At 43.5% G+C, this 23,121-nt stretch overlaps 1 protein-coding gene across 4 annotated transcripts; it reads left to right on the forward strand.

Annotated features, from left to right (window-relative positions):
* Positions 1 to 2,496: 2,496 nt before the first annotated feature.
* PLIN3 (perilipin 3) lies at positions 2,497 to 22,570 on the forward strand. 4 transcript variants are annotated; one of them, XM_044670989.1, is made up of 8 exons: positions 2,497 to 2,574; positions 6,187 to 6,263; positions 8,637 to 8,832; positions 9,315 to 9,397; positions 13,661 to 13,991; positions 16,727 to 16,926; positions 18,419 to 18,541; positions 21,553 to 22,570. In XM_044670989.1, exons 2-8 carry the CDS (start codon positions 6,201 to 6,203, stop codon positions 21,916 to 21,918), a joined length of 1,362 nt encoding a protein of 453 aa, XP_044526924.1. In that variant the 5' UTR covers positions 2,497 to 2,574; positions 6,187 to 6,200; the 3' UTR covers positions 21,919 to 22,570. The 4 variants fall into 4 exon arrangements, with proteins under 4 accessions (XP_044526924.1, XP_044526917.1, XP_044526912.1 ...); XM_044670982.1 differs by having other exon boundaries at positions 2,501 to 2,574; positions 6,184 to 6,263; XM_044670977.1 differs by having other exon boundaries at positions 2,524 to 2,574; positions 6,066 to 6,263.
* The last annotated feature ends 551 nt before the right edge of the window (positions 22,571 to 23,121 follow it).

Genomic DNA, 23,121 nt, shown 5'->3' on the forward strand with positions numbered 1-23,121 from the left:
ACTACTCCAGTATCTTTGCCAAGAAAATCCCCAAAAGGGATCACAAAGAGTCAAGGGAGGGGGCAGCTAGATGGCTTAGTGGGTTGAGAGCCAGGTCTAAAGACAGGATGTTCTGGGTTTAAATCTGGACTCAGACACTTCCTAGCCGTGTGACCCTGGGCAAGTCACTTAACCTTCATTGCCTAACCCTTAACCACTCTTCTCCTTGGAAGCAATACACAGCATTGATTCTAAGACAGATGGTAAAAGTTAAAAAAAAAAAAAGTCAAGGGAACCAATATACAATATTAATTCTAAGAGAGAAAGTAAGCATTATTAAAAAAAAAAAAACTGGCAACCCTCTTATAACTTCTAGTCTTCAAGAGCTACAACAGATCGTCCTCTGATATCTGAAATTCATTTTCTCCTCACCTATTTTTGTTCTTTTTCAGTCATTTTTAATTGTACCCAACTCTTCCTGAACCCTTAGTTCACACTTAGGTAGTGGATTGCCTTTCACTAGAGGTCTTGGAGCAAAGATTGTTGGGTATTTGTAGTAAACATTCTTGGTCAGCTATGTTCTTAACTAGCCACTAAAGTCCTTTCCAACCAGGAGATTCTCTGAAATTGAAACCCAGAAAAATTAAGACAGTTGCCCAGAGTCTCAGTAGAAAGCCAGATTTCAAGCCTAGGTCTTTTGATTTTACATCCAAAGGGCTTTCCTTGGTTGACAAAGAGTCAGTCATCAGAATTATACCTAAGATTTTCCCATTTAGATCAGTTTTTCCAGAATTGGTGCTCCACTAGCAAAACCAACAGAGAATTCAGAGTCAACTCTATCCCATGAGGGTGAAATATTCTTTCTCTCTCTTTAAAAAACAAAACAAAAACCAATACTTGGTTCTAAGGCAGAAGAGTAGTAAGGGTAGGCAATGGGGACTAAGTGACTTGCTCAGGGTCATATAGCTAGGAAGTATCTGAGGCCAGATTTGAATCCAGGATCTCTCATCTCTAGGCCTGCTTCTCAGGCCACTGAGCCACCTAGCTGTCCCAGATATAGTCTCTTAATGGAGTCTACTGTTGGTAGCATCTGTCTTGGTCCTTAAATTGGGAGAACTGGGGGACCAGGCTCGTATTCAATCAGTTCACTCAACTATAGACTTTAGAGTCTGAAGACCTTGGTACAGGGTCCTTAGTCCAATTGGACCTAGGCTAATGTCTTCATTTTACCGTCAAAGATCATGAGACCTAGAGAGCAGAAAGAACCTGAAATTCAAACTGGCCTCTGACTCTTCTTAGCTATTATATCCAAGGGCAATTCACGTAAGCCCTCTAAGTCTATTTCCTCATCTGAAGAAGATAATAAAATGATAATTGTAGTACAAAGGATCATTGAACTAGAGGCAGAAAGGACCCTGAAGATTATATAGTCCAAACTCCTCATTTTACAGATGAAGAAACTGAGGCCAAGAGGTTAAGTAACTTACCCCAGCTCACACAGGGAGCAGAGCTTGGATTTGAATTCAGGGAAGATCAGTAACTATTCTGCAACTTGGATTCCTGAGTTGCCGGAAATACTGAGAAGTTAAATGATTTGCCCAAGGTCAGCAGCCAGACCTTCTTCACTCCCGCTCACATTCTCTCTAAGCAGTGTGTCTAACTCCCTCATAGATGGCTTGTTAGCGAGATAACAAACATAAAGTTTACTTGGCGAGTCTTAACTGGAAAAACTGGTGGTTATTATTGCCTGGGTAGGTAGCAAGTGGCAAAGCTGGGATTTGAACTCAGGGCCTCTTCTACTCCCTTCACCAGAGCAGCTTCAATCATTCAGTGTTTACTGAACGCCTACTTCGGACAGAGCCTTGTGTACGATGCTTTGTGGGGAGGCGGGTGAAGGGAAGAGGAGATACTGATGCAACGTTTAGCTAAGTTGTAGCCTCCGCTCACAGTCTGGTAGAGAATAAGCCACCAAGAGAGACGAGGGACTACGTAATATCGCATCTCTCCACACTCCACGGCTTACCTTCCCCCAGGCAGATACCGGCTGACTAGGGGGCCGTACGGAGGAGAAGAGGGAAGTACCCGCGGCAGCACTGGCAGGAGCTGTGACTGGGGAAAGTAAATAAAGGCAACGGCGTGAAGGTGCCTCCTTGGTAACTTCGAAGTCCCAGCACAGCCTTCGGCTGGCTTAGAGGAACTGGTACAGGCACTCCCTGGCGGGCCGCCGGGGGTAAGTCGAGGCACGGCTGCCCTCCTCCTCAAGCTGGGGACCAGTTAGCGGCCAAACAGTCGAGAGTTCCCGGGTAGAAGGCTGCCCACACTCTTAACCTGCCCCGCCCAGTCTAGTCACCGAGTCTCGGGACAGAAACGCCACCACATCCACAAGTTGCAACATTGTAGCCGGCCCCCGAACTTCCCATTGGTTGGCGTGGGGAAGGCCCCGCTTCCAGATTCGCTCCGAAGGCCTGTCCATCAGGCGTCTCTTGCTGGGCTACTTTAAAAGTCCTCCAGCCGGGACTGGGCCAAGTTGGAGTTCCGATCGATTCACAATTACCTTTCCTGATTTCCGCTTCCATTTCCTTGCTACGCTGCGAGGTGAGTAGTAGGCGGCCTTCCACGCCGACCAGGGCCTGATTACCCTGGGGTAGGGGACTTTGGGGGTGTGGGTCCTAGGGAAGGCGGAGGAGGGACCTGGCCGGGCCTCCGGGCCAGGCGTGGCTTATTTTTTGGGCGCCTGGGCATTTTTGGGTGAAAGGTCACTCTTCGACTTGGGGATGCCCAGCGTGCCTAGGTGTGGGGCAAAAAGTCCGCGTGAGCCATCGCCCGGACTCGCGACCTTTATCCCGTTTCTGCATTTCCTTGGAGGCCGCCTTCCTATCCCACGTTTCTGGGTAAAAGTGGGCGGGGTGGCGAGGGCTTGGGGGAGAACGCTGAGGTCAGGCCCTTTTCGGGTGAGGGTGCTACTCAGAAAGTATGCATATGGGCCCTTTGAGTTGCCTAGTGAGTTCCCCTGCCTCGTTTTGGGAAGGAGGGGGAGGAAGGAGAGAGGGGCTTTTCCCTTTTCCCACCTGCTCTGGGGCTACTTTGAAATATTTCTTTCCTAAAGGCCTTCTACATCCTTTCTAAGGCTCCTCCGGGTGCTTCCTGAAGGTATATTGGAGGCCAGGCTTCACCTGGGGCTTGAAAATGGGGATCAAGGATTCCTTCATTTTTCTTCCCCCTTTCACCATTCCTTATCTGCTTTATCGAGTGGTTCCTGGGCGGTTCTGCTTTCATTCCTTTCAGCTAGGGAGGGGCTGAACCGAGTTAAGTCTCTACCTATGTGAGTTCGATCTGAAGGTGCAAGATGCCAGTTGGAGCTGAGGCCCCAGGAGCCTGAACCCCCAGACCCAAGGTTTTAGGACCCCATTAAGGTTTTACAGAGAAAGGTCTCAGGCTAGATGACCCCTATAAATCTGAAGTCACCTTGCTGAAGTAGAAAGATGGCATTTGGAGGCCAGCCACCTGGGTTCAAGTCGCAGCCCTGCATGCCAGCTGATGTGGGCAGTCACTTGGGCAAGTCACCTTCTTTTGGCCTTCTCCTTTCAGGTCTTCTAAAGGCCCGTGGCTTTTAAAGTCACCTCCAGAGCCCCTTCTAGCTTTAAGTCTGAGCTCCACTATTGGTACTGGGAGTCTTCATTTGCTTGAGTGAAGAACTCTTGATGTAGGCCATCCTAACCCAGACAGCCCTCTGTTCCATTTATAACTGAGGTCTTGGTAAGAGAACCACTCACCTCAGTGGCCACAGGGGTGTTTCCAGCCCAAAGCATGCTGGAGTTTTCAAGTGAATAACCTACCACAAAAGGACTACCTGTGTTCTTTTAGCCCCTTAAATGTGAGTTCTTTATGTTAGCTGATGCCAAAGTAAAGCTCTTATCCTTCTCCCAAATCTAGATATGTTCATATCCTGTGAAAATTAGGTAATTATGGCTCCCTTTTAATGGGAGAAAGGTCACACGTCCTACAGGTCTGGGGATGGAGGAGGCTGGACTGTTGCCCATTAGGTTTGAAGCTCTGTACCCACTCCCTCTCCCCTTCACCCTCTAACACACATACAAAGGCTGTAATTGAAATCATTTCTACCCACAGACCTAAAGTTAGTATGTAGGTAACCAGTTGGAAAATGTAAGATTTCTTTAGCCCTTGGCCAGTCTACTACCCAAAGTTTCTCCAACTTCTTAACAACTGCCTAAATGGAATTTCTTTCCAGGAAGATTGACCTCCATCAGGATGTATTTGGACCTGGGTTTGGGGTGGTGACCTGAAGAGTGCCAAGTTGGCTTCCAAATCAGGAAAATGGAAGAAGTAATGGGAGAGAATAAAAATTGACAAAAGGCCCTTTCATTACTACCCTAAAGCTGGAGTGCTGGAAGGAACCTTAAGTCATCTAGTCTAATCTCTTTATTTTACAGATGAGGAAACTGAGGCCCTAAGGTCACTCAGATAATGAGCATGAGACAGGATTTGAACCTAGGTCCTCTGCTCTAAATTTCAGGCACTATGTTTGTTATGGGCACATCATTAAAGATTTCTGGGCACACAACAAGGTGATATGGGCCATAACTAGGGCCTTTGCTGAATCTGTGATCTTTTCTGACATGGATATTACATATACACCTTTCTTTGCCCCCCAAGAATACAGACTGTAACCCATCTAAGTCTTTGTCTTCTTTTTTTTTTTTTAAACCCTTAACTTCTGTGTATTGACTTATAGGTGGAAGAGTGGTAAGGGTAGGCAATGGGGGTCAAGTGACTTGCCTATCTTTGTCTTCTTAACAGAGCCCACAATCCCCTCTCAGGTAATACCCAGCTCTTAGTGTATAAACCAGTCAATTTAGGGGGCACTTGTAAAATATATTGAAGCTTTCCAGACAGCCTTCACACAGCTGACTACACAGGGGTGTAGTATCAACTGTACAGGTATTAGTAGATGAAGCCAGCCCAATAGTATTGCAGAGAGGAGACAGTACCTTCCTTCTCCACCACTTGCCATTCATCTCCTTTTGTGTGTTATATGTTCACTTGATCTCTTTCTCTCTCTCTCTCTCTCTCTCTCTCTCTCATTCTCTCTCTCTCTCTGTCTCTCTGTCTCTGTCTCTGTCTCTGTCTCTCTCTCTCTCTCTCCTGTCTCCTTCCTCTCTCCTTCTTTCTCTGTCTGTCTCTCTCCCTCCTTCCCCCCTATCACCATAGAAATGCCAGCTTCGAAACATTGAAACCAGAGGTAGGAGCTAAGTTCAGATACTTGGTAACTGGGAATGGGTGACCATTTAGAGCACTCCTAAGATAAAAGTCCAGTCCTTAATTCATTCTTGTCTAAGGATGGACCCTTTGAAAGAAGACTCAGATTGAACCTTGAATGTACAAAGGGAATTTTCCGATATAAGAAACACTAATCAGTGACTTAACTGTGGTTACATGGAGTCCAGGTAGCCCAATGAGGATTGATACCCAGCAAAGAGTCAGAAATGGGATATAGGGAGGGGTGTCTCTCCTAATAGGATCTGAACCTACACCTTCAGGCTAAAGGAAGATGCCAGGCCTTTACCTTGGGCAGAATGAAAAGCCAGAAACAGCAATATCATCCTTAAGATGGCAGACCCACTGTTAGGCCCCTGTAAGCCCAGGAGACCAGAATTCAAATCCTGTCTCAATTAATTATTGGCCATGTGACCCTGGACAATGTGCCTCTGTTTCTCAATAAAGTAAGGGCCACTTGTGTCATCTGCTTTATGGAATAGATTGGAAGAATCCATTGGTTCTTGATACTGGTTGCTTGATAAAGGTGACTTGGAAGTGGAAGTTGTTTACACTTGTCCTTCCTGAGGTGGAGAGCTTTCTCTTTAAACTGCTTCCACCTACCTAGAAGGAAGACACTTTATTGTGTTATGTTGTCATCCTCATGCTTCTGGAAGGCTTAAGTCGGTCCTTAAGTTTATTTGTAGCACTACCTGCCATCGCTGTGCCCTAACTCTTAAGCAAGGGCCTCACTTGATGAAAGCAGGTGCTTCTGCATTTGATGACATCTACCTGTTCCTGGGTGCCTTTAGGAAACGGGGCAGAGAGCAGAAGCACTCCCAGCTGCACCGACCTCTGCCCACTTCTACGTGGTGCTGAACTTTAGCCAGCTGATTAATAGGACAACAACTGTTCTTCCTTGGCTTCCAGTAGCTTCTACCCTGAAGATGTCTTCCGAGGGAACCGAGCCCGGAGCCAATGTCCCAGCCTCTGAGGAGCCAGTACAGCAGGTATGACCCTTCTGAAAACCAGATCATAAATGGTGCCAGCCTGAGACAATGATGCATCCATACAGGAAGCATGGGAGGGAAGGGGGGCGGTGGGGAGAAATTGCTTCCATCTCCATCTGTGTTTGACTTGGGTACATGGACCCAGAATCAGGGAGTAAAAAAATGATCTAGATAGCTGTGTTGGAATAGGAGCTCCTGATTCTATCTGGGGAGAACCAAGTACAGAGCCTAGCTGGACTGTTTATACTCAATGTGACCTTAGTCAGTTAAACAACCTTCTTTCCCCGCTCCCGTCTGCAAAATGGGTATAATATCTCACAGGGTTGTTGTAGAGAGAGCTTCATAAACCTTAAGGTATCACAGACCTTAATAACTTACTCTGCTGAGTAGGTAAGCCTTCCCTGGTCTCCAGTCTGCCTTAGATGGTAGTGTTGGGAATGGAAACATTAGGAAACTTATTCTCTAAAGTTCTATTGGACTGCTTTGGTTTTCCCTGAGGAGGAGAGATTATCCTGTTACATATGTAGCAGGGAATGGCTTGAAACTAAAAAAAGAAGAAACTGTTCTCAGAAGTCACAGGGGATCCTGGAGCCACAGGATACCCTGCCAATATCAGATATTAGACAGGAAACTTATTTATTATGTACTAAATGTGGGGGATACAAAGACAAAAACACACACAAAAAAACCCATAACCTTTTTTTCCCTAAGTGAACATGTAAAAAACTTAAGTACGCATAAGATGGAAGGTAATTTCTGAGTAGAAGTTAAGATTTGGATGGAGTTCTATAATATATTCCGGGAAGTTGTCATTTGGAGATTTCTTGCCAGAGGTGATTTGGAGATTCTTTCAATTTCTGTTTTACCCTCTTGTTCAAGAATATCAGGGCAGTTTTTAGATGGAGTTCTAAAGGGAGTTCAAAAGCAGAGATAAGGAGGGGGAAAGTATTCCAGGTAGGAATTAACAGCCAGTGGGAGACAGTGAGTGGTGGTGGAAGATGGAGTATCCTGTGTGAGAAATAGCAAGCAGGTCAGGCTAGCTAGCTAGCATAGTGGATTAAAAATGCAAGGAAGATAGGGGACAGCTGGGTGGCTCAGTGGATTGAGAGCCAGGCCTAGAGATTGTGGTCCTAGGTTCAAATCTGGCCTCAGACACTTCCTAGCTGGGTGACCCTGGGCAAGTCACTTAACCCCCATTGCCTACCCCTTACCACTCTTCTGCCTTGGAACCAATACACATATTGAGTCTAAGATGGAAAGTAAGGTTTAAAAAAAAAAAAAAGAAGAAGAAGAAAAGAAATTTAGAAGTAGGGGGAAAGGGGGCAGCTGTGTAGCTCAGTGGATTGAGAGCCAGGCCTAGAGACAGGAGGTCCTAGGTTCAAATCCGGCCTCAGACACTTCCCAGCTGTGTGACCCTGGGCAAGTCACTTGACCCCCATTGCCTACCCTTACCACTCTTCCACCTATAAGTCAATACACAGAAGTTAAGGATTTAAAAAATTAAAAAACAAAAAACAAACAAAAAAAAGAAGTAGGGGGAAAGTGAGTATGGAAGAAAGTTCCCTGGCCTTGCCTTAGACGTTGACTTGAAATTGGGATCATTTCCTACCCTTCTCTGGTCTCCAGTCTCTATATAAAATGAAGGACTTTGATCAAGATCCTTTAGAAAATTAACTTTTGAATGAGACAAGTCTAGAAGGAAGTGTCAGACCTAGAAAAGAAACTTAAAACTATTCTATAACTCTCTCTAGTTCTACAGCTACTGCGTGATTGAGGTATAGGATTTGAACCCAGTTTAAAATAAAATCTATTGTTCTCTGTCTCTGCTTCCCCTTCCTCCTGCTTTTTTTATTTTTCTCTTCCCCCTCCCTCCTCTCTCACTTCTTTTCTTTCTATCCCCCACTCCTTTGTCCTTTCTCTCTTCCCTTCCCCCACTTTTTTCTATCCCCTTTTTTGCCCTTTTTCTTTCCTCCTTTTCTTATTCCTCCCTCCTTCCCTTGCTTTTTCTCTCCCTCTTCCCTCACTTCCTTTCTTTTTCCCTTCCCATTGCCCTTTTTTAACCTCCTTCCCTTATTCTTCCCTCCTTCCCTGTCTCTTTCTCCCTCCCTTTTCTTTCTATCCCCCTTTCCCTTGTCCTTTCTCTCCCCTCTCCTTCTCTTTCTCTCTCTTCCCCTCCCTCCTCCCTCACTTTCTTCCTTTTCTTTCTATCCCTCTCTCCCTTGACCTTTCTCTCCCCTTCCTTGTTTTTTTTTCTCTCTCTCCCCTCCCTCCCTCCTCTTTCCCTCCTTTCTTCTCTTTCTGTCTCCCTCTCTCCTGTACCATGGCCTCAATTTATAACCTGTCTCACACCTCTCTCTCTCTTTTTTCCGTCAGAGTGTAGTCAACAGGGTGGTCAGTATTCCGCTCGTCAGTTCCACCTGTGACATGGTCTCTGCAGCTTATACTTCCACCAAGGAAAATCACCCTTACGTCAAGTCTGTGTGTGACCTTGCCGAGCAAGGGGCAAAGACTCTGGCCGCTGCTGCTGTCAGCGGGGCCCAGCCGTTGCTGTCCAAACTGGAGCCTCAGAGTGAGTAATGGCCCTGAGGTCAGCTTAGTCTAAAGCAACATTGCGACTTCCTCTTGGGACACAGGAATCTACCCCTAATTCTGTTGTAATCTAATAGTTTCGGTAACAGACCGTGTTCGAATGTCGCCATCTAGAATGCTACAGCAAGTCCTCTGGGGTCTTAGTATTAAAGGGATCCGACTTGACCCCACCAAGGTCCTTTGTAGCCTTCCAAGTTGTTGTGAAGAGGGTGGGAAAACCCCGCAAGGTTAAACTGGTCGATCCTAGAACTTAGCTACCCTGGTGGTTGGGCTGGGACAGCTGGTGCTTCTAGAATGCCGTCCGAAGCTGAGCTTTGGCAGGGCCTCGCTTCTGACAATCCAAGGTCACCTCCTTGCCATGAAGTATCCAGGTTTTTAGGCCTTTTCTGAAAGCTTGTAGTGCCGGTTAAAAACTTGTCAGTAATATTGAGCCTCTCCTTTCTCTCCCTCGCCCCCTGCAAGTTGCCACAGCCAGTGAGTACGCACACAAAGGACTGAACAGACTGGAAGAGAGTCTGCCGATTCTTCAGCAGCCAAGTGAGAAGGTAGAGATGATTTTCCCTGTTTTCTGACTTCCCCGGGCCATGGCGCTAGAAGCTGGGAGACATAGGTTCTAGCCCAAACCCTGCCTTAAACCCAGAACTTGTATAATATTTGAAGGCTTACTCTAACTCTGGAAGGGAAGATTAAGTTTCTCCCCAATTAACAATGGATGAATGAAAAATAAATTATCAAGGATTTCTTATTAGCCAATTAAAACAGGCTCAGGGGGCAGCTGGGTGGCTCAGTGGATTGAGTGTCAGGCCCAGTGATGGGCGGTCCTGGGTTCAAAGATGGCCTTGGATGCTTCCTAGCTGTGTGACCCTGGGCAAGTCACTTAACCCCCATTGCCTAGCCTTACTGTTCTTCTGCCTTAGAACCAATACATGGTATTGTGCAATAATAATAATTTATATTAATAATTTGTACTAATATTTATTGCTATCAATTAAATTACTATTAATAAAATTGATACCTATTATTATTATTATTATTAGAACTATTGGTTCTAAGAGAGAAAGTAAGGGTTTAAAAAAAAGCCAAAACAGGTTCAAATGGTATACTATTCATTCCCAGAGCCTCGACCCTAGTTCAAGCCTGTAGCTCCTCTCACCTAAAGCCTCTCTCCTCTCCTATCTGCTGTCCACATATATGCCAAATACTCTCAAAGCAATGATCTCCCCATGCCATTCAAACTCCTCTAGCTCTTAACTTCCTAGACCTACATTCTCTACTCTTTTGTACTCTTAAACTCATGCCAACCAGGCCTCCATGTTCCAAACAATGAAGGACATGACATTCTGTCTATTTCTGTGCCTGGAATGCTATTCCATGTGACCATCTCTTTGAATTCCTAGTTCCTCCCCCCCCCCCCCCAAATATTTTTTAAATGTCCAATTAATTTTAACTTAATTTTTTTCTATTATGAAGCATTTATTATTTTTCTCCTTCCTATTTCACCCAACCCACTGCAAAGAAAGGGAGAGACAGAATCCTTGTTTCATAAAACCACAGTCAAGGCAGGTAGCTGGGTGGCTCAGTGGATTGAGAGTCAGGCCCAGAGAGACAGGAGGTCCTGGGTTCAAATGTGGCCTCAGACACTTCCCAGCTGTGTGACCCTGGGCAAGTCACTTAACCCCCATTGCCTAACCCTTACAGCTTTTCTGCCTTACACACTTCTTTACCAATATACAGTATTGATTCTAAGACAGAAGGTAAGGGTTTAAAAAAACAAAACCAAAAACACACAGTCAAGGAAAACAAATTCCCGTGCTGGCCATATCCATAAAATGCATTTTATTTTTTATCTGTGTACATCATCTCTGGCACGAGGTGAGCAGAATTTTTTATCAGTCGTTTGGAATCATGATTGATTTGCCTGTAAAACAAAACAAACCTTTCTTTCTTTCTTAGAACTGATACCAAGTATCAATTCCAAGGCAGAAGAGTGGTAAGGGCTGGGCAATGGAGATTAAATGACTTGTCCAGGGTCAAATTTGAACCCAGGACTTCTCTTCTCCAAGCCTGGCTCTTTCTATCCAGTGAGCTGCCTCCAATTGATTAATTTACTTTTTAATTCTGCCACATATGCTTTCCATACACATAAACACTTGCTTCCTTCTCCTTCCCCTCCCTGGCCTCTGAGGAGCCTCCTCGGGGACCAAGACTATTCTTGGATCTTTGTCACGGTGCCCCTGGTGTCTGGCTCATTGCTGCCTCCAAGGGACGGGCTTTCTGCCTGGGACTCTCCTAGCTCCCAGGCAGCATTTGCTGCTTTTCTGACCTTGGACAGAGACCTCTCCCACCCTACAAGCCAGGACTGGGGCTAGAGCCTTGAGAATCTAGCAAAAATCTGCTCTGGTCAGAGAGAAAGGATGTGTAACAGTTAAATCAGCCACTAGGTGGCGCAGCGATGGCCCAAAGACTAACCCGCAGCTCTTCCTCTCAAGCTGGAGTCAATGTAGATATCCAGTAACTGATCTGCAGATCTCTTTCTATAATAATCCTTCACATCTTTTTGTTTTTTAATGCTCTGTTTTACTTTTTAAAAATTATTTTTAATACTCATTTAAAAAAAAATCCTTACTTTTTGTCTTAGAATCAATAATACAGATTGGTTCCAAGGCAGGACAGTGGTAAGGGCTAGGCAATGGGGGGTTAAGTGACTTTCCCAGGGTCACACAGCTAGGAAGTGTCTGAGGCCAAATTTGAACCTGGTACCTCCTCTTTCTAGGCCTGGCTCTCAACCTACTGAGCCACCCAGCTGCCCCTCTTGTCATTTTTTTAAATGCTTTTATTTAAAAAAATTTATTTTTATTATTTGTTTTTTTTAAACCCTCACCTTCTGTCTTAGAATCAATAATGTGGATTGGCTCCAAGGCAGAAGAGTAGTAAGGACTTTGCAGTAGGGATAAAGTGACTTGCCCAGGGTCACACAGCTGGGAAGTGTCTGAGGCCAGGTTTGAACCTAGGACCTCCTCTCTCTAGGCCTAGCTCTCAGTCCACTGAACTACTGTATAAATGGAGATTTCGAACCCTTGGACTTCATCCCCCAGAAGTCTCTTAGTATTTCCCAAAATTCCTTTTACTCTCCACCATGTTGCATGGTCACGTTTGTATAAGTTCTGAGGCTCCCTGCTCTTTTTGTTCTCGTGAGTGGGCTGGGTTAGATAGCTGTCTTACTTTAGTTATTAGTAATAAACTTTATAAAATATAATACTTAGCTTTTGCATATTAATTTTAATCTCTACATCAACTAGTTGTCCCTCTTGTCATTTTTAAAAATATTTTTAATATTCATTTTTTAAGCCCCCTCAACTTCTATCTTAAAATCAATACTGTTAATTCTTTCCAAGGCAGAAAAGTGGTAAGGGCTAGGCAATGGGGGTTAAGTGACCTGCCCAGGGTCACACAGCTAGGAAGTGTCTGAGGCCAGATTTGAAACCAGGACCCTCCTGTCTTTAGGCCTAGTTCTCAATCCACTGAGCCACCTAGTTGCCCCTTTTGTCATTTTTTTAAATGCTTCACATAAAAAAAAGTTTTGATTATTATTTTTAATATTCTTTTAAAATTTTGAGTTCTAGATTCTTTCCATCTCTTTTACCTCTCCCCTATTCACTGAGAAGGTAAACAACATGATATCAGTTATACACGTGAAATCATTGTGCTTCATTTTATTTAGGAGTGCTGGGGCTAGAGTCTAGATGAGTTCACATCCAACTTCAGACAACTGACTAGATGTGTACCCTAGGCAAGTCACTTAACCTCTGCCTACTTCAGTTTCCTTAACTGTAAAGTGGGGACAGTGATAATAAAAGCACCCATCTCCCAGCATTGTGATGAGGATCAAATGAGACAGTATTTGTAAAAGAGTTAAGACAATGCCTGGCACATAAATGGTTGGTCCTGAATAAATGTCTGTTCCCTTCCCTTAAAATTATATCAAATGGAACAAGATCTCAAGCTTGAAGGAAGTAAGTGGTGCTCTTGTCTCCTACCAAAGGAATTCTGAACCCAGAATCTATTTACCTTTAGAAGTAAAACAAAACTTAAAAGGAATGTACTAGAGTTGAATGTACTAGAGTGTGTTAATGAACCTATGGCATTCCCCTTCCTCTCTCCACTGTACCTGAGGACATTGCCTATCCCTCTGTCAATCAGCTCAACGCTTCCTCCCCTGTCTGGGGTAAGAGGCGGTTCACATGCAGCCTGAGGGTGCAGTTTGGGCACTTAGTCTCTAAAAGGTTCGCCATCACTGCCCAAGAGTGTTAGACTGAGGTTATCTAAGCAGTAACTTCTCACCAGTGGCTGTCTTCCCCACAGAGCCAGCAAAGAAACATTTGGCCTGAATGAATGAGAAAGCGTCTAAGAAGCCTTTATTCTGTGCAAAGAGCTTTCCTGAGTACTGAGGATGCAAACGAAAAAGCAAAACTACTTGCTCTCAAAGAGCTTATATTCTAATAGGAGAATAAGGTGACTTAGGTTTTGGGTGGAAAGGCTCTAGAGTCCTTCAAGGTCTAGTTTTGAGAAACTAAGGTGATGCATCTAATGTCCTTTCTGTTACTAAAACCATATCAGTTTCTGATGATGAACCATTTGATAATGCCAAGGATGTTGGTGGCAAAAAGTCCCTCTTTCAGGTCTTCAGTAGTTGTGGATCCTGAGAAGGCAAGAGCTGTTATAGCAAACCATTTGTCTTTACTTCGGTCTGGGTGGTAGAGATAGTGCTCTAAACCAGGAATATTAAACCTTATGATCTGCCTCCTCAGGTTATTGCTGATACCAAGGAACTCGTATCTTCCAAAGTGACTGGTGCCAAAGATGCAGTCTCTAGTTCGGTTTTGGGTGCCAAGGATGCAGTCTCCAGCACAGTCTTGGGTGCCAAGGATGCTATGGCCAATAGAGTGACCGAGGCTATGGATATGACCCGAGGAGCTGTCCAGAGTGGGGTAGACATGACCAAATCCATGGTGACCAGCAGCGTCAACACAGTTATGGGTACCAAAGTAGGACAGATGGTCCTTAGTGGAATGGATACTGTGTTAGGAAAATCTGAAGAATGGGTTGATAACTATCTCCCTATGACAGATGAAGAGCTTGGTAAGTATATTTGGTCCTTCTTAGCTTGATTTGGGGAGATCCTTTAGAAATTAAGTAGCTAGCAATGAAGCAAACATTTTTTTAGCTGTTAGAGTCCCTGGGGGAAATGGATAGTTATGACGATGACCCATTCTATACAGTGTGAACTTTGGCTCACATTACTCTTCTTACCCCTGCCCTCAATCCAGGCAATTGATCTGTTTGATTTCAAGTAAAGAGTCTGATCTTTTTTATAGGGAATTTCCCAGAAGAATAGCATCTCACCTCAGGGCACAATCATTGTTCTCTTAGTCCTAGAGATGACCTGAATCTCTAGGTTCAATCTAGAGGTTTTAAGTGACTTACCCAGGGTCACATAGGTAGTAGCCCAATACTGACAGGATTAGAACCAGGCAGGTCTTGACTCAAAGCCCAGCCATTCTGCTGACTTCCAGGTTGCTGCTCCAGTGTCTTTTAATCTGTAAAACACTACATTTAATCCTAGGATTGTTACAGTGATTCATTGAGATTCCCTGCTGCCACTTAATATTTTAAAAAATTTTTATTTTGAATATTTTCCCCTAGTTACATGATTCATGTTCTTTCCCTCTTCCCCAAACCCCCTAACCTCCCTTAGCCAACACACAATTCCACTGGGTTTTACATGTATCATTGATCAAGACCTAATTCCGTATTATTGATAGTTGGTCTAGAGTTATCATTTAGTGTCTTCATCCCCAGTAATATCCCCAACAGCCCATGTGTTCAAGCAGTTGTTTTTCTTCTGTGTTTCTCCTCCCACAGTTCTTCCTCTGAATGTGGCTAGTTTTCTTTCTCATAAGTCTCTCAGCCTTGCTCTGGATCCTTGCATTGCTGCTAGTAGAGAAGTCCATTATGTTCAATTGTTCCACAGTGTATCAGTCTCTGTGTACAATGTTCTCCTGGATCTGCTCCTTTCACTCTACATCAATTCCTGGAGGTCATTCCAGTTCACATGGAATTCCTCCAGTTTATTATTCCTTTGAGCACAATAGTATTCCATCACCAACAGATACCACAATTTGTTCAGCCATTCCCCAATCGAAGGACATTCTCTCATTTTCCAATTTTTTGCCACCACAAAGAGCACGGCTATAAATATTTTTGTACAAGTCTTTTTCCTTATCTCTTTGGTGTATAGTCCCATCTGCTGCCACTTTAATTGGTACCTTTTGACATTGGCTTTGGCAAGCTCCTTAGATTTTGATGTTTGAGCTTAAGGTTAACATCTTTTATTTGAATAGTATTTGAATTTTTTGAATATTTGAATATATGACTTTCTCTATGGAGATATTGCTTCCACCACAGATCCTTCTTCTCCATGCCTAATCGGATTGCTTTTGGGTTACCGTGGTCCAAAGCTAATCCCCTGGTAGACTCAATCCTGCCACTGTATTTGGAAGGGTCTTTCTACTGTAGTAGCACTAGCTAAAGCCTATGCTGTCTGCTTTACCCCAACATCTTTTTATTGGTGTCCCTCTTTTTATATCATTAAAAAATAACTTACTTTCTGTCTTAGTAACAACTCTTAAGAGAAAGGGAAGGGCTAGGCAAACCAGGCTAAGTGACTCACTCAGGGTCACATAGCCAGGAAGTGCCTTGAGGCCAAATTTGAATCCTGGTCCTTCTAACTCCAGGCCTTGCACTCTTATCCCCTCTCCCACCTAGCTGCCTCAGTGTCATTCATTTTCAAATGTAACTCTTCCCTATGAAGACTTAAAAGATGTTTAAAAAAGAAAAGGCAGATCAGTAAAATTAACTTATGTCTTATGACTGTGTATGTATAACATTCCATCTCACTGCTACTTCCTCTCTCCCTACCCTCACTTCTGGAAGGGAGGAAAGGAGCTTATAAGCTAGGAACCTTCCCATCTCTTCATTGTCTTGCTCAAGATTGGCTTATCCAACTGTTACGCAAATAATGTTATTGTCCCTAGTGGGGGACATTCTGTATAATCCCTGACCTGACCAGAAATCAATGCTTCTGAGTGTAGATTGGCAAACTACAAAAGGAGCCCTGCTCCTAAAATCAAGAAGGCTTGAAACTGAGGCTTTGGCCAAGAAAGCCTTCCCTACTTGCTTTCTGCCTTTTAGAATCCCTTCTCGGTTTTCTAAGTATAGCTCAGATACTATCTCCTGTGCAGATGAGGTCTTCCTTTGGGCTCCCATTGCACTAATTCCCACTGTAAGGCTTTCCACATCCCGAAATTTCTCTAGATAAGTGGTTCCCAAACTTTTTTTTGGCCTACCGCCCCCTTTCCAGAAAAAATATTACTTAGCCCCCTGGAAATTAATTTTTTTTAAAATTTTAATAGCAGTTAATAGGAAAGATAAATTCACCTGTGGTCATCACTGCTCTCCTGGATCGCTGGAGCAGAGGGCAGTAGCGCCCACTTTAGGAATCACTGCTCTAGATATTTTTAATTCCTACTTTGTATCTTTCTGGAGGTACTTCTGCTCTTTGAGGCACTGTCTTTTTGTCATCTCTTTAAAGTTGTTTCAAATGACCATGTAGAAACTTATCCCTCCTCTTCCAGCCACCTTCGAGGTGGAGGAGGTTTTCCCTTATCTCTCCTATTAGAGAGTTTCTTCCATTCGATTCTTTTGCCTCTTTTTGTAACTCCTCTACTTAGCACAATGCCTGGCACATAGTTGTGTCCTTAATACATGTCGATCAATTGATTAATACTGAACATTTTTTTTTTACTTCCCTGCAGCTAAGATTTCTACCTCCCTAGAAGGATTTGACGTGGCCTCCGTCCAACAGCAGAAGGAACAGCAGGGTTACTTTGTTCGCCTGGGCTCCCTGTCCTCTAAGCTCCACCAACGAGCCTACCAACACTCCTTGGGTAAACTGAGGCAGACCAAGCAGAATACCCAAGAGGCCCTCCTACAGCTCTCTCAGGCCATCAGCTTGGTAAGGTTTAACTGCCCAGTCTGGGACCCAGGCTATAGCTGTAGGATAGATTTGATTTTCTAGCCCAGTGATGGGCAAACTTTTTAAAGAGGGGGCCAAAGGAAAGGAAATGCTCATCTGTCAGTCTGTTTCTAAGGTAATTCTTTCGAAGTTTGTACTGTATCCTACTCATTGTATTCCTCAGATTAGGAATAATGTCGTGCTGCGGATTAGAACATTTCAGGGGGCCACATCTGGCCTGTGGGCCATAGTTTGCCCATCACTGCTCTAGACCATCTTCGTTCAATAATCATTTTAGCTAAATCATAGAAGATTAACCCTCCTGATAGTCCCTGGAACCAAAGTCCTCCCCCTTTCCCCTTTCCCTATCAAAACCAAATAGCGCCCCCACCCCACCCCAGCACCTGTCCAAACCGTGAGACAAAGCCCCAGTAAAACATGGCAGAACATCAGGATTTCCCTGTCAGGCCTAGACAAATGAACTCCTGCATCAATGACCACCATGCCTGAGAACTTCCCACCCCCATAGACCAAGGTTCCCAATCCCCTTAAGGCCGTCCAATCAACTGAACCCAAATAAGCACAACTTGACCAATAGAGGCAATACAGGTTACCCCATCCCAGACCACTACCCTATAAAAGATTGCTCCCTTCTCCACCCAGGAGGAGACCCCTAGCCATCTGCAGGTTTCAGGCTTCCTCCTCAATCTCCCTTCTTCCCCCTCCCCTGCCACTTCTACTGCCATCAGCCTCTCGTCCCCCTCTGCCCTCTCTTTCCCCCTAAATAAAGCTTTGCTGTATAACTCCACTCTCTGTCTTATTAGTCTCTGGTCGGAACCCCTGCCAGGCAAGTCCGACACCTCCCACATGTAGAAAACTATTCAATTGGAGTGGCTATGTGACTAAGAGGATTGAGAGCACGACCTGTAATTGAGAGTCCTGGGGTCAAATCCTAGCTATGTGATCTGGGCAAGTCACTTAACTACAACTGCCTAGCCCTTACCAGCCTTGAAACCAGTACTTAGTATTGATTTCAAGATGGAAGGTAATGATGGTTTAGAAGGAAAAAAAAAGAAAGAAAACTATTCAGTCAATCTGGGAATCAAAAAAACATTTATTAAGCACTTATGAGGTACTCTGGGGATACAAAAAGAGGAAAAGATAGTCCCTGCCCTCAAGGAACTTCTTTTTAATAATATAATTTTGAAGCTTAGGAGCCCTCTAGTCTTATGTCCCAGAATGAATGAAGGTCTCAGACTTGACTTCTAGGTGTGAAGAAGTTTACCATTCTTTATCTTCTTCCCAGAAATTTTCTCAGAGGTCATGTTGTATTTTTCTAAGATTCTTTAGATTCAGACATTCACTTTTCCTCTCTTCTTGTGCTCTCTTCTCTCACTAGTTGGCTGTTGGTTTTGTACTTGAGAATTTTTTCTCTCTCTCATGTTCTCACTTCCTCTCTCTCTCTCTCTCTCTCTCTCCCTCCCTTTTTCAGATTGAAAATGTAAAGCAGGGTGGTGTTCAGAAATTGCTTGATGGTCAAGATAAACTTCACCAGATGTGGCTAAACTGGAGCCAGAAAGAAGTGAAGGATGCTAGCAATGCTGCCAAGCCTGAGGTAGGACCACCCACAGGAACAGCTTCTTAATCCTTTTCTTCTATTGCTTTCCATTGTGCTTTGCTCTTTTACTTCCCCTTGCCTCTGAAGGTGAGTACCAGGAACTAGCATGGGTTCACTAAGAACAAGTCACGTAATCAAAGAATGTTCCGACTTTGGTGAGTCTTTGATCATGTAACCAAGCCCCTCAGTTTACAGGTGAGAGAAATGAAACCTAATAAAATAACTCCATTCTTTTTTCAAAAATCCTTATACTATATCAATATCTATCAATATCAATACTATATCAGTATAAATACTGTACATTGGTTCTAAGGCAGAAGAGTAATACAAACTAGGCAATGGGGACTTGCCAAGGGTCACTCTGCTAGGAAGTATCTAGGGTCAGATTTTTAGACCTGACTTTCTTTTCCGCTGAGCCACCTATAGCCCTGCCTCCATTCTTTTTAGTAAACCTTCCAGACTGGTAAATCTAGGTCACTCTTGCCTTAGGTGCCTTGAGGTCTAGATGCTTTAGACATGCTTTTCTCCTTGAGAAGTTATAGTGGAACTTTCTAAGCTTGTGTTTCTCACATAGCTTTCAAAGGCTAATTCAGACATCTAAAAAATTTTAGATTTCTAGATCTCCTGAGGATTGAGCTATTTCTGTTGGACAAACTGTGGAAGAGACTTTGACATGCTAATGAAAGACTTCTTTAGGGAAGATATAAACAATAGGGTTATCTAGGAGGTACCTTGTCACTTGAAGGCCTATAACTGAAGCTAGAGGACTACTTCTGGGAGTTTGGTTGAGAGTTCTTCCTAAGGGCAAGAAGTTGAAAATCCAAGGCTGATTTTTTGGCCCTGCTACTCTAAACTGGTTAGCTTTTGTCAAATTCTTAAGGCTTTTAGAGATAACAATAGCCAGTGATCAGTCTTCTTTTGTACCCATTTGAGGCCTTCTTGGTCTAGCTCCTGGGGTAGTTTTCCATTTTCTACTCTAGATGATTTTACAGATAGAAAACTGAAACAAAAAGGATTAAGTGACTTGCCCAGGGTCACATAGCTAGTCTAGCTTTGGACTACAGGCCCAGCACTCTATCCATTGTGATACCAAGTTGCCCATGAAATCAGGCTAAATACTTGGATTTTATCCCAGGAATATTCAGGATGAAATTCGAATATGGAGCTCTTTAGAAACCTAAAAGTGTGACATTACGGTTGGTTTTAACGTAGTCAGTCTGGAGGTTGAATGAAAAACTAGGTCTCCTAAATCTTTGTCCTTCCAAGTGATGGCTCTAAAATACATTTTAATTTATCTTTTGTTCTTAAGTCACCTAAATTTCCCACTGTATTCCTCCCACATCATCTCTTATAAGTGACTAGTAGGACAGGTTTTCTTGCCTCCACTCTCTTACCCCCTCAATTCCATCTTTCATACCACTGCTGGAAGAATCTTAGTCACAGATCTGCTGTCTTGTTGATTATTTAATAAAGGTCAGATTCTTCTGCCTCCCTGGTTTTTCCTTTATACCAGAGATACTTAATTTGGGGTCTATCATAACCATTTTTTTAACATTCTGACAATGGTTTTGGTGTACTTGATTTTGTTTATAACCCTCTGTATTTTCTGCCTTTTCAAACATGAGACTGAGAAGGGATTCATTAGGCTTCCTTAGAGTGCCAAAAACAGAAACACTAAGAAAGTTAAGAACTAGGGCAGCTGGGTAGTTCAGTGGAGATAGAGCCATGCCTAGGGAGGGGAGGTCCTGGGTTCAATTTAGCTTCAGACACTTCCCAGCTGTGTGACTGTGGGCAAATCATTTAACCCCAGTTGCCTAGCCCCTGACATTCTTCTACTTGGAACTGGTACTTAGTATTGATTCTAAGACAGAAGATAAGGATTTAAAAAAAAAAAAAAAAGAAAGACAGGTTAGAACTTCTGCTTTATAATAATAAAGGATTTTTATTATTCTAAATAGAAAATTTATAATTTTTTGTAATTTATGGTTTTACAATAAAATTATAATTTTCAAGAATAGAAAATTCAGCTATAAAACTATTAACATGTTTACATCCAACATTACATACAGAGTTTACCCTACTCCCTCTAAAGAAGCTGGGGCAAATGTCTTCTCCTATCTCTTCTTGGGGTTCATGCTTTTTAGCTTGATGACTTCCAATTTAAATCAGTCTCTTTAAGTTCTTGGTAGCTATGCTGATGGGCTAATCTTTCCCTGTATAAGGGGGAAAAGGGAGGTTTTGGTTGGATATACTAATATTTAAAGAGGTGGTCACCAAGGAACTGAATAAATACCGATTCCTAAAATGATTTTAATAATTTATTTACAAAATATAGGAGAGAGTGGAAGTAGAGAGATGAGAAGAGGGTAGAGTAAGAAATTTGTATTCAAGTCTGGGCTTTACTCCGGCAGGGCTCCAGAGGCCAAGCCAGAGCCTAAAAGTCAATTAACAAGGGGTTTAGCCACAAGGGCTTCTCCCAATGAAGGGAGCCTCCTGGAGGCTAGTACTTCCTGGGAGGTTAAAGGAGTCAGCCTTCTTCACTCATCACATGTAGTTCTAAGAGATAGATTTAAGAGCAGTCTCACCAAGGTCTCAGGGTCCCAGGTCCAGCGCTCCTTCACGTCCAAGCAAGAACCAGAAGAGAGCTCCTCCAGATCTAAGACACCAACCAGAACCCCGCTGAACTCCCTGAACTCTCTTTTAAAGGGGCTTCTTTTGCATCATTTCCTGTGCTTTCCTCTTAGTTTACATGTCCAATCACAACAGACACTTTTCTTAGGACTTCCCAGGAGGCAGTCAGTAAATTTTGATTTGTCACTCACTCACTCTGTTGTGTGGAGATCCTGTGATTCCATGCTTTGCATCTCTACACAACACTCTAGCACATGTGGGTCACAGACCTCCCAACTTGGGAGTTAAGTGGAATTGTTTACACTTTTGGTGATTAGATTTCAGAATGGGCTAGGTAGATTTAATCTCATTATTACACCTACTTTCCCCTCTTTCAGCAGGTTGAGTCTCATACCCTCACCATGTTCCGGGACGTCACCCAGCAGCTTCAGAATAACTGCTTACAGCTTGTATCCAGCATCCAAGGCCTTCCTAGCAACATTCAGGACAAAGTACAGCAGGCTCGCACCCAGGTCGAAGAACTCCAGGCCACCTTTTCAGGAGCCCAGTCCTTCCAGGACCTCTCCAGTAGCGTCCTGACTCAGAGTAGAGAGCGGGTCAACAAGGCCCGAGAGTCCCTGGATGAGATGATTGAATACGTCGCCCAGAACCCTCCCCTCACGTGGCTCGTGGGACCCTTTTTTCCATCTGGCCAGACCTCTACTGAGGCAGAGAAAACACCAGAGAAAATGGAGACCAACTAGAATCCCAAGTCATGACACAGCCAGGGGTTAATAGGATCTTAACCCAATTTCTGAGATTCTTTATCAGAAAGCTAGACTTGTCTTTAATACCTAACTCTTGGCAAGTGGGGTCATAATTCTTCCTGATAATTCTCTCAGCTTAAAGAAACCAGCTGGCCAGAGTTGCTCTGAAACCTATAGGAGCTCAGCCTGATCTTGATTCTAGTTTATTAGGTGATAGGGGAAATGGACCTTTTCCTCACAGGGTCAGGATTTAAACAGAGAGAAGGACTTTAGCCTTTCTAGACATATTTATCCCTGAGTAACCTCAATGTGTTTGAACTCAAATAAAAAACCCATGTTTGTCTTTTTATGAATTCTTCCCTACTTCTCATAGAAATTACACTTTGATAACTGAACCAGGGGACATAGAGGGAATAGGATCGTAATAACCCTTCCCTAGTGATAGTAGGTAAGCTCCCTATTTTTTGGGTGGAGAGGAAGTGGGAGACATAACACTGTTTTTTCTGCCAGCCCCTCTTGCAACCAGTGTTATAGATAACTGTTTTTTGTACCAAGCTCTGTTGGCTTTAATAAATTTCACCTGTAGTTAACAATGTGTGTTTTTGGAGAGAGAACCGTGTTACGTTCAAATAAATGGCATCCAGGACAATTTATTTAATGTGCATGTGATTGTAAAACAAACTTGGTTCAAGCCAGGAACCTTGAACTTGGTCTTTATCCAGGTAACCTAGAGTTTGGAGGGAATAAAAAACAGGATGAAAGAGTTCAACCAAGTGGTTTCTTATTAGAGGAGGGGATTAAGAGGTCATGAGGTGTTAGCTGGAGGGGATCGGGTGATGATCAGGAGACACTGAAGAAAGAAGAGAAAAGGGGGTTGTTTGGGGACATTCTTTATTTTGGGTGACTTGGGAGTGGGGAATAATCTTGTGACTTGAAAATTTACCTCCTGAAAGAAATCCCAAAATGAAAACTCCCAAGAATATTATAGCTAAGTTCCAGAGCTCCCCGGTCAAGGAGAAAATATTGCAAGCCATTAGAAAGAAACAATTCAAATATGGAGTCGCAGTCAAAATAACATAGGATTTATCAGATTCTACATGAAAGGATCAGAGATTTAGAATATGATATTCTGTAAGGGAAAGGAACTAGGATTACAACCATGAATCATTAACTTGCCAAAAGTGAGTAGAATCCTTCAGG

This window comes from Gracilinanus agilis, chromosome 1 (assembly GCF_016433145.1).
Source record: "Gracilinanus agilis isolate LMUSP501 chromosome 1, AgileGrace, whole genome shotgun sequence".
In the NCBI taxonomy this organism is placed as follows: domain Eukaryota; kingdom Metazoa; phylum Chordata; class Mammalia; order Didelphimorphia; family Didelphidae; genus Gracilinanus; species Gracilinanus agilis.